The 11,302-nt window shown below is 51.3% G+C and overlaps 1 protein-coding gene and 3 non-coding genes across 4 annotated transcripts in view; 2 read left to right on the top strand and 2 right to left on the bottom strand.

Moving 5' to 3' along the window:
• Positions 1–11,302, top strand: part of Vac14 (VAC14 component of PIKFYVE complex) — a 100,095-nt gene that overhangs the window by 13,239 nt on the left and 75,554 nt on the right. The window contains exons 2-9 of the mRNA XM_010644439.2: positions 3,494–3,644; positions 3,935–4,102; positions 4,938–5,000; positions 5,497–5,604; positions 6,081–6,190; positions 6,502–6,608; positions 7,720–7,854; positions 8,270–8,422. Of these exons, the coding sequence (XP_010642741.1) occupies positions 3,494–3,644; positions 3,935–4,102; positions 4,938–5,000; positions 5,497–5,604; positions 6,081–6,190; positions 6,502–6,608; positions 7,720–7,854; positions 8,270–8,422 (995 nt within the window). The remainder of the gene's footprint in view (positions 1–3,493; positions 3,645–3,934; positions 4,103–4,937; positions 5,001–5,496; positions 5,605–6,080; positions 6,191–6,501; positions 6,609–7,719; positions 7,855–8,269; positions 8,423–11,302) is intronic.
• On the bottom strand, positions 31–101 carry Trnag-gcc. The gene has a single exon. It is a non-coding gene; the product is annotated as a tRNA-Gly (tRNA).
• Trnag-gcc lies at positions 631–701 on the bottom strand. The gene has a single exon. It is a non-coding gene; the product is annotated as a tRNA-Gly (tRNA).
• On the top strand, positions 8,820–8,890 carry Trnag-gcc. Its single transcript has one exon. It is a non-coding gene; the product is annotated as a tRNA-Gly (tRNA).

Consider the following 11,302-nt stretch of genomic DNA (forward strand, 5'->3'; position numbering starts at 1 on the left):
AAAAAAAAAAAAAAAAAAAAAGATCCAGTCTGCATTGGCCGGGAATCGAACCCGGGCCTCCCGCGTGGCAGGCGAGAATTCTACCACTGAACCACCAATGCTCTGCATGTTGGAAGTTGTGTGTACCTCCCTTTATCCCCATTCCTGGGCCTCCTTGAATATATGTGGAGTCAAATTATGAAACCAGTCTCTGACACTGCCACATCAGCACAGCAGCAAGAACAGGAAGCAGAGCTCCAGAGCAGGAGGGAACAGGCGAGAAGCATAAGAGGGTATGTGTGCTTGAGGTTGATTTGCCTTCAGGCCTCGGAAATTGTAGCTCAAGTCTTCCTTCTCATTATGTAGCCACAGTGCTGAAACTTGGGGTGACTCTCCCTCTGATGTTTGGTCCTCCCATCTCATTCCACCTTCAGGTTTCACACCAACGTCTTGCTGGCCACCGGCCAAGGCTGATGGAAGTGAAGCAGGAATCCCCTTCCAGGTGGAGGCAGGAAGGCCAGGCTCCCACACATTCTCTGGAGAGCGCAGTGGCAGGAAAGTGTGGTCTCAGATTTCCAGGGGAGACTGGCTCCTCCTGCAAGATCTCTGTGAGGAGACTGACCAGGAAGGGACAAAAAAGCAACACTGCACTGCATTGGCCGGGAATCAAACCCGGGCCTCCCGCGTGGCAGGCGAGAATTCTACCACTGAACCACCAATGCTCCAGCTGTTCCCTGCAGCATCTGCAGGGCTCTCCTCACAGGGCTGTCCCTATAACCACCCAGACAGGATCACTGGGCTTCACCTGGCCAATCTGTCCAGTTTGGGAACCAGACAATTTTATGTGGATGCATCCTTCCCTTACATTGCTTCTTCAGGAGTTGGAGCCTGTAAATGGCATTCAGCTTCCAGCTGCAGGCCCTGGGTCATAGATAATGCTCAGCCCCTAAGATCAGAGAGAGAGGTACCTCACAGGCCACCTATGCAGCCCCTTCCTGAAGTACCCATCCCTACTCCGACATCACTAGCTCAGGACCCAGGCCTGTTTTGTCCCTTTCTGTGTGAACAGTGCCTGGCATATCATGGGTCCATACAATTTCTGGATTAAATCCTTAAGCCTTTGTCCAATCTGTCTTTGAGTAATCTCTTCGCTGGCGTGGTCACCGTCTCATAAGACAGCACGTGTATTTTCGAACAGCTCTGTTTGGAAGTTCCTGACACTGGGGGGCTGGGTATGTTGCTCAGTGGTAGAGCACTTACTTGCCTGGCGAGCACAAGGGTTCAGTCCCCAGCACCACAAAGAAAGTTTCTGACATGAACGTAGGACCACACAGGCACCTTTTGGACATGACCCTCCTTAAAATTCTTCAATATAAGTGAGGAAAAAAGGTCCCTTTGTACAACAGATGAGTAATATACCTCCCCTGACTAGATGCAGAGGGTAAGAGAGAGCCCAGGCAGTCACTTGGAAAAGTCCCCGGTCTGTAGGTGACCCTGCCTCTCCCATCTCACAAACACCCCCAGGCTTCCACCCCTCACTCCCTATACTAGAGATTGAACCAAGGCCTTCACACTGAGCTACATCCCCAATACTTGGTTATTTTGAGAGAGGGTTTTGCTAAGTTGCAAGTTGTGAGGCAGTCTTCCTGCCTCAGCCTCCCAGAGTGCTGCTATTACAGGTGTGCACCACCACACCTGGCACAAGCATTGTCAGGCTTCTTAAGGCATCGTTCCACGTACTGCTCAAAACCCATCAGGCTTCGTCATCACCGTGGTGGGAAATCCATTTTCCCTAATTGAATATGGCAGATTTAGCCCAGCCAGCCCATCCTAGTCCATTTCCCAGCGCTCTTCTGTCCTCTGGGTGCCAGACAGGGTTGGCTTGCCTTTGCTCACACAGTGACTTTGTCTCCTCCTCTGAGATCCACTCAAGTCCCACCCCAGCTACAGCTCCCCCCACTCAGGGATCTGGTGGGTTGTGCGCGCCATTATCCCGCACGAGGCTTCTAACTGCAGATTGGCCTTGGTGTCCATGAGTCTCTGAGAACAGCCGGGCTTCCCTCGGCCCCTCCATTGCCCGCCCTGGGAGGCAGCCCCAGGGTGGATGCACACACCCACCTGCTCCTCTTCCCTGTCTGTGTCACTGCTTCCGAGGTGCCATCTACCCTACCTCCCACTCATAATCTGTGAGCTACTGATGCTTTTCCAGCCATTCTAGAAATGATCTCCCATCTCTTTCCATGTCCCTAACTGCATTTCCGGCCCTCTTTACCATGGTAGGTGCAGTATACTGAAAAGTTTTCTTCCTCAGCTTCAGATTCCTACTGTCAAACCAGCTTGCTACCCAGCTCTCTAGACTGCTGCCAGTGGTAGCACAGGTCTGAGCTTGTCACTCCATTGCTGGGAAACTGCCGCTGTTTCCTCTTTGTCTCGTCTGCCACCTGGCACACACCAGACTCCTTGTGCTTCCCTAATTAGGCAACATCTTTTCAACACTCTGTGGGCCAGCTCTTCCCTGAGCCTGCGCTCCCCTGTGCTAGGGTGTAGAGGCTCATGTGTGGGGAATATGGTGACATTGGGAAGTGGGGCCTGTATGAGGTAGGGCCTAGTGAGAAGTCCTTAGGTCATCTGGGGTCACTGGTCGCTGTGTTCTCCTGTGCTCCCTTGGGAATTCTTGCTGGAGGTCTGTTACTCAGGCCTGAGCCCGGCCCTGTATGGAGATGCGACCACTTTCTCCCATACATCTTCCCACCTTTGCCACAGCCATGAGGTGACACAGCCATAAAAGGCCCTCACCAGAACTGAGTCAGTGCAGACTCACTGCCCTTCAGCCTCTGAAGTATAAGACAGATGAACCTCTTTTCTTCATAACTAGACTGCAGGTATTTTGTGATAGAAACAAAAAGCTGACTTGTACCCCTGGCAAATGCATTAATGTTTTTAAGATCTGACTCATGTGAGACCTTCCTGTTGGCTGTCCTTGACACCTGTAGAAAATCTAATGCCCATTCCTGCCTCTGTGGTGGCACGTATGCCACTTTGCTGCGATTACTTGTTTGTGTGTGGATCTTGCCCATTGGACTGATGTGTCCCCAGCTCCGTCCCTGGCACCGTCTCTGAAATAATGGTGCAGATGCAGAGGATTCCACAGATTCATGAATGTAAACTTGAGTAAGTGTACATGAAAGACACTTGATTGACTGACAGATGACGCATTGTAAGGTTGGTCCCCGTGAGACACTGCTCTCCATTCTCTCAGATTCCTATAAGAAGAGATAGTACCACAGTTCTTCATTCCATTGTACACCAAAGGAAACTGAGACCCAGAGCAAGGCAGCAGCCATGATGCAGCCAGCAGCAGAACTAAGGGGACCCGCCCGGGGAGGCCCAACTCCGTAATTCCTCTTTCTGAACAAGTCATCATCCTTCCTAGCACCCTCCCCACCTCCCCACTCTGGAGCAGAAGTCGCCTGGCTCCACCCATCCCACAGCCCCCTCTCTCCTCTCTCTCTAGGCTGGTGCGGGAGTTCGTGGCCCAGAACAACACCGTGCAAATCAAGCATGTGATCCAGACCCTGTCTCAGGAGTTTGCCCTGTCCCAGCACCCCCACAGCCGGAAAGGGGGCCTCATCGGCCTGGCCGCCTGCTCCATCGCACTGGGCAAGGTGGGCCTTCTGAGGGACAGACACGCCAGTGGCAGCCTTCACTCTGACCAAGACCCCTCAGAGCATTGCAGACCTGTATTTCATCACCACCCTTATCACACTTGAGACCCGCAGGGCTGGCTTTGTGGCCCCAGTCACAGCCCCTCTGCCAATTTGGGAACGGTCTTGAGCCCAGCCCACCCTCAGAGGTCCAGGCATCTCCAGGGCAGCCAGGATGCCACTGGCACTGCAGGCTGAGAGGCCTGGGTTGGCCAATTTCTGACCTGCTTTCTCCTCCTGCCCCGTCGCAGGACTCGGGACTTTACCTGAAGGAGCTGATCGAGCCGGTGCTGACGTGCTTCAATGACACGGACAGCAGGCTGCGCTACTATGCCTGCGAGGCCCTCTACAACATCGTCAAGGTGGCCCGGGGCGCCGTGCTGCCTCACTTCAACGTTCTCTTTGATGGACTGAGTAAGGTGACTGTCCTCCTCCTAGCTGAGATGAGCTCGGCCCACCCACCTCCCTTGACCTCTTGGGACCGTACGTGCTTGGGACCCTCTGTCCAGATTTAAGCAGAACAGATTAGCATGTGGCTGCAAGGAGTACATGTTGTTTGTTGAAACTATCACTTTTTTAGATGAGTTTGTTGGGGCCCAGGAGTTAGCTCAGTAGCAACACACCTGCCTCGGAAGAGCAAGGTCCTGAGTTCAATCCTCAGTACCGCAAAAAAAAAAAAAAAAAAAAAAAAAAAAAAGATGAGTTTGTATTGATATATGTTTTCATTTCTCAGTTAATTTATTTTTATTGCACCTTATAAAAGTATCAGTCTGCCACACATTGGAGGGAAAAAAAACTTGAGTCTGAGAAGCATTAACCCTCTGACAGATGGTGTCTTCTGTCCAAGCTGTATTTCCCCTGTGAGGAGGGAAGAATTCTAGCTCCCTGGTGCTCTAGAAAAAGTGGCACCTGTAAGGGCTTTGGAGTCCCCCCGCCACCCCAGGAGTGAGGGGGACCCAGTATCTTAAGGGGGTAATGCCAGGGGGAAGCAGCCCCCCGACCTGGTCACAGCAGGGCACAAAAATGCCCCCAGGCTCTCAGAACAGAATGGGGAGCCCCACTGACCTGGTTCCGAAGCCCAGCTCCGTTTTGCTCACCTCCTTCCCTTCCTTTCTCAGCCTCATTCATGAGAGGGGCCCCGTGGTGTTCTGAGCCACACTGCGGCCTTGGCTGTGGGTTTGCAGTAGCTTCCTTGGCTTGCCTTTGACAATGACCCTTGCCTTGTTGTTTCTCTCCTATTTCTGGGCCTCATAGTTGGCTGCTGACCCAGACCCCAATGTGAAAAGCGGATCTGAGCTCCTAGACCGCCTTTTAAAGGTATTTATACCCTGTTCCCACTTTTATTTTTAGAGTCTCTTCCTTCTGTCTGTACATCTTAGAGAGTCTGTCCTTGGGGGTATTCTTCCTAATTTAGTTTTTTAAATTTTGTGTAGTAAAGTTCACTGTCTGATGTGCATTTCTATGACACATGTATAGAGCTGTGCTGTCCCCACAGATGTCCCCACCCAGAGCAAAGAAGTTCACCTTGCACATTACCCTTCCCATGACAGTTCAGTCCAGACTGCAGGAGGACTGGTTTTGCCATCCACTTAGTTCTGTAGGCTTTGGCTCTTGCTCTCAGTCCATGCCTTGTGCTTATCCTTTGGCTTGAGACAGGATGGATTTTCCCGGGACCCATCCCACCTAGTTCAGGCTCTGCCATTTCCCTCCATGGTTTCCTGGCCCCTCTTTGAGCTGTCCCAGGGCCCGTAATTAGCAGGTTGGGCAGTCGTGCTCTCTGGCTGCCAGCAGCTCACATTCCTTTGATCCATAGGACATTGTGACTGAGAGCAACAAGTTCGACCTGGTGGGCTTCATCCCCTTGTTGCGGGAGAGAATTTACTCCAACAACCAGTATGCCCGGCAGTTTATCATCTCCTGGGTAAGGTCCTGCCCCTCCCTGGCTCCTCCAGCTACAGAGAGGCTCTGATGGAGTCACATCCTTGGCAGTTCTTTCCGCTGCATGAAGCCTCTCTGTTATCCTCTAATGGCTACTGGCTCCTGACAGCCTGAAACTTTATCTCGCTTTGCCCCTAAAGCCCTTCCTGTTTGTTCCTGAAGAATATGATTCTCTCCTTGTCCCACAAAACACCCAGACTGCCCTGTGAAGCCTCCAGTAGTCACACCTTTTCTAGCCCTGACTGCCCTTCCCCAAGCACCCGAATCCCTCTGGAGTCGAACTGCCATTCCCCTATACATGGAACAAAAATGATCACTGCCAGCACCCTCCCTGTGGACACCAGCAGTGCTGTCACACACCACCTGCACAAGGACCCTCCCTGCCCAGGTCCCAGGGGAGTGGTTAGGAGAGGATACGCTAGGCCCAGGCTAACCCTCTTACTGCTTTCCCTGAGTCAGATCCTGGTTCTGGAGTCCGTGCCAGACATTAACCTGCTGGATTACCTGCCGGAGATCCTCGATGGACTCTTCCAGATCCTGGGTGACAATGGCAAAGAGATTCGGAAAATGTGAGTAGAGGGAAAGACAGGCCACTGCCCCTGCTGGGAGCCCTGAGGGTGCACATGGACTCCACGCCCCACCAACAGCAGCAAAAAAACACGAAACACCGTTTTCTCCTGCTGCTGTGCTTCCTGCTTGAAGAGCTGAGTGCTCCTCGGCCCCCAGCCCTGCATAATGTCCATGGTCCAAGATGGCTGACCTAGAGCAGCAACAGGCACTGACTGGGGCCAGAAACAGCCCTATCTGACACGCACTGACTGGGGCCAGAAACAGCCCTATCTGACACAGACTGTTTCCCTCCTCCTTTTGTCACTGGTAGGTGCGAGGTGGTTCTTGGAGAATTCTTGAAAGAAATTAAGAAAAACCCTTCCAGTGTTAAGTTTGCTGAGATGGCCAACATCCTGGTGATCCACTGCCAGACCACAGGTGAGTGTGAAAGTCCCCATGGCTGCTGCCTCCCCTGTCACATCTTGGCTTTAGTGAAGGAGTAAGAGGGAGCCCTGGCGGGAGAGGTGTGACACTGGAGCCCAGAAGCAGTACAGCGGTGGGTGTTGGGGAGAGATGGGCACTCGGTTGACATGGAGGCCCTTTCCCTTGGGCTGAAAACTTCCTCACTACAAACTTGCCCTCAGTATTAAGAATTGGAATGAGGCCTGGAGGATAGTGTATCCATTAGCTTTTCTCAGCTATTAAGCCACAGTGAAATAAAATTACTTAAAAAACAGCCACTTGAGCCAGCCATGGTGACACATGCCTATAATCCCAGCACTCAGGAGGCTGAGGCAGGAGGATCACTGTGAGTTCGAGGCCAGCCTGGGCTACATAGTGAGTTCAAGGCCAGGCTGAACTACTTAGTGAGACCCTGTCTCACAAAAAAAAAAAAAAAAAAGAAAAAAAAGAAAAAAGCACCAAACAGCCACTTGTCATTGGCCATGGGTCTGCAAGTCAGCTGGGTGGTTTCGCTGCCCTAGGCCAAGCTGGGCCTTGTCCTGCACCTACCGTCAGCTGCAAGATGTAAATTTGGGTGATTTGGGCAGCTTCACTCAAGTCTAGTAGTTGGCTGCCTGTCAGCTTAGTAGTGAGGGGAGCTGGTCAAGGTCTCATCAACTAGGTGACTTAAGCAGGGTTCCAGGAGGGACAGGAAAAGTGGACAAGGTCTCTTGAGCCTTAGGCAGGAACCGGCACACCATTGCCGTCACTGCCTGCTGCTGGCCAGAGTACCAAGGCCAGTCCTGAATCAAGGGCAGGAAAATAGACCCCACTTCTTGATGAAAGGAGACGCAGAGGGCCCCAGATCCAGGGAGGGTAGAGGTGGGGCTCCTTTCACACACCAGCCCAGAATTGTCACTGCCTTCCAACCTGCTATGCAGATGGACTTCTGGAAGGCAGAGCACCCAGTGAGGGCTGATTGGTGAGGCCAGAAGCAGTGAAACCCCTGTGTTCCCTTGGTCCCCCAATCCCATCCTGCATGTGTGGTGGGAGGGAGCGCTCCCACTGTGCATGCCGACCCCTCAGGAGCCCTCCGATCCCCTTCCAGATGACCTGATCCAGCTGACAGCCATGTGCTGGATGCGGGAGTTCATCCAGCTGGCTGGCCGGGTGATGCTGCCCTATTCCTCTGGGATCCTGACTGCTGTCTTACCCTGCCTGGCCTATGACGACCGCAAGAAAAGTATCCTTCACTCAGGAGAGAACAGCAGGGCAGCCCCAAGGAAGGCGTGAAATGGCAGGACTCTGAGTGGGAGGAGGACTCCCTTAGGATCCATTGCTCCAGACAATTCTCTCGGGGACAGGTGGGGCCGAACATGGATGCAGAGTCAGGGATGCGGAGCTCATGCCGGCTGACCACGGTCCTCGCCTGGTCCTTGCAGGTGGGGAGCAGCCCTCCAGGGTGCCAGGTGCCACCCCTCTGAGCTCACAGTGCTGCACCTTGGATGGGGAGACCCAATTGTGGGGAAGGCCACCAGGAGGGGACCCTCGAAAAGAGTAGCAGGGAGACCACAGACTCAGGTTGGACTGACACCCCCTGACCAGGAAGTGGCCTCCGGTTTAGGGAGGACTCCTGCTCCTTACATCAGTGGACACAGGCATCAAGGAGGTGGCCAATGTGTGTAACCAGAGCCTGATGAAGCTGGTCACCCCTGAGGATGACGAGCCAGATGAGCTGAGGCCAGCGCTGCAGAGGCAGGCAGAACCCAACTCTGAGGGCTCCGTGACCAAGCAGGAGGGGTCGGCGAGTGGTGAGTAGACTTCTCCCACCCCTTCCCTACTCTAGCTTCCATCGGTGACCCAGTTTTGTGACTGAGAGGTCTCTGGTCAGCTTTAGGCTGCTGTCCGCCTGTGCAGAACCAGACCGGATTGATGCACACTGCTGCAGTCCTGAATGATACCAGAGTAAAGCCTAGAACCTGATCCAGGAGCCAAAGAACTGCTAGAGCCTTGTCTCCCCTGCTCTCTACTGGCCTCTTTGGAACATCTGAGCAAAATGTCAGGCTGTGGCCGCCTCCTGTGGGTTTGGCTGAGGGAACGAGCAGCATTCCTTCTGGGACCTGTCTTGGGTGTCAGGTTACAGCTGTGACATCACCACAGTGAGCCAGAGCTGCAAAACAGCTGGAGGCAGAGCAGTACACAGCTGGAGCATTGGTGGTTCAGTGGTAGAATTCTCGCCTGCCACGCGGGAGGCCCGGGTTCGATTCCCGGCCAATGCATCTTCTTTCCCATTTTAGTTAGTTTTTGTAAGCATTCTTTAAGCAGCTGCCTACTCAGGAGAATGTTACCCTAAACCAGGATATGTTCAGGCAGCTTGGCTCTGGATTTTACTGCCTCGTAAACAACATTTCAGCCGATGAAAAGCACACTTTATAGTAGTTCCCAGAGATGGCAGCAGCTAATTTGACAACCTCACATCAGCTCTCAGCCCTGCTGAGCTTGTAACTAATCACTAGGATTTCACCAAGATGAGAGTCCCGGCAAGCCAAGAGACAGAGATATAGCTAGTCAGTGAACACGCCCATCCCAGCTTCCCTCTGTGCCCCTGCTGGTCCACCTGGCTGCGACAGGAACCTCCTGCTTATTTAGCATCTTCTGGGCTCAAGTCTATTCTACACTCACACATACACACGTGCACAGACCCCAACCTCCAGTTTCTCCTTCCTTCCTCACTACAGGGCCTTCAGTCAGGGCAGCCCCTGTCCACCCGCTGCAGCCCATCTTGGCCCTGCCATTTGAGAGGATCCAGAGTACAGCCCCTTGTCCTGATTCTGAGTTAAGGCACCCACCTACCCAACCCACTCCATCACACTTCCTGATTGTCTCAGGTGCCACAGCAGAAATTCTGGGGCTCAAACAATATGCCTGTGGGTCCTGGCTCTGCTCACTTCATATCTGGTACCTTTGGACAGCTGCTTATCCTTTCCAAGGCTCAGGTTTCTTATTCATTAAGTAAGGTAACAATAGTAATACCTAGCCTTTTAGTGTGATTGAGAGTTTCAAACCAGATTTTTGCATGTGTGGCATGTGACACTCAATTATAGGTGCTTTAGTGTTGTTTTAATATGGGGATCCTGTATAGGGTTCTGTCCTGATAACACGTCATGACTTGAAAATATCCTAAGTCAAAAATGCATTTAATAGCTCTAACCTACCAAACATCAGGGCCTGGCCTGGCCTGGCCTGAGCTCTGCCTTGTCAGATCAGCTGGGGCATTAGATCCTCATAGGAACTTGAACCCTACTGTGAATAGGACATGGGAGAGATCTAGGCTGCAAGCTCCTTATGAAAATCTAATGCAAAAACTAAAACATTTAAATTTAAAAACAATCCTTTCTCTCCCTAGTTCATGGAAAAACTGTCTTCCATGAAATCAGACCCTGCTTTCAAGAAAGTTGGGAGCGCTTACCTAACACAGAGCCTATTTTATAGTAGTGTTGACATCTCATAAAACTTATTGAATGCTGTTCAGAAAGTAAAAAACAATGATTGGGTGGGTTTGCTTGTGTACCGTCATAAAGTTGAAAAGTGATTAAACTGAAGCATCTGTGGGTATTTACATAGTGAGGCACGCATCTGGGGCTTTTACTCTTGTTTCCTGTCATCAGCACAATCCAGGTACTAATGGGCCCGCAGTGGATTCCAAGTGAGGATTCATGGAGGGCTGGGGACAGAAGTTCACATGGCAAGTGAGGAGTGGGGCTATAAATAGGATTTCTGGTGCAAGGCTGTGACCTCCACGATGAGCATGTAATGAAACCCATCCATTTGCAAAGCTGAGAGTGGACAGGGTTGGGTTGATCAGCGCCTTGGATGGACACTGCAGTGCTGGTCAGTCAGACCCTTACAGGCCAGTTGCGGACCCTGCAAGGAGCTCAGGGGCAGACCCACAGACGAGTGATGGTGGTAACACTGGGCACGGTCACCATCGGTTATTTCCACCATGTTTGTCAAACCGCAAGCAATATGTATTGACTAGCTTCCTTTTAGCCAATACTGAGTAATTAGACATATTAATAAAATTGGTCTCTGGAACAGGAAGTTCAAATTTTTCTTTTGCTTTTGGGATGCACTTTATAATTGCATTATTTGTTCCAGATTAGCTTTCCTTATTAATGTGAAACACTTATCTTATATCATTATGTTAGGTAGATAATGCCATAATTCATTTAGCCAACCTCCCACTATAAATCATTTATCTGCTTCTAGCTTTATCTTAATCTCATAATCTCTGCTAAAAAGAAGTTTCTTACAGAAAAATCTTACATTCATAATTACTTCCTATGGGTAAATTCTTGAACTTTTAAGATTTTTGACACATTCTGTCAGGTGCCTTCCAACTCATTCAAATCAATTTCCAACCCAACAAGCTGGAAGTAGGTCTCCAAGGATAAACTGGGCTACAAAGGAGACAAACCAGATAGAGGAGCCCTGTGCCCAGGGACACAGCTCTCATAGGAAGCCTGGGGCAGGAGATAGGTGAAAATAGAGCAGACAAACCTTGCTACCCTCAGCCTTTCTACTGGGCAAGATAGGCAAGAAACAAGTTAAACAGCCTGGCAGATACATTTCTCAGCATATAGCAAGAGCCTTACATGTTTAAGAAAATCTTTCCTTAGGATATAATTAGA

The sequence above is a fragment of the Fukomys damarensis genome, unplaced genomic scaffold, assembly GCF_012274545.1.
Source record: "Fukomys damarensis isolate Sample0158 unplaced genomic scaffold, DMR_v1.0_HiC HiC_scaffold_32, whole genome shotgun sequence".
Classification (NCBI taxonomy): domain Eukaryota; kingdom Metazoa; phylum Chordata; class Mammalia; order Rodentia; family Bathyergidae; genus Fukomys; species Fukomys damarensis.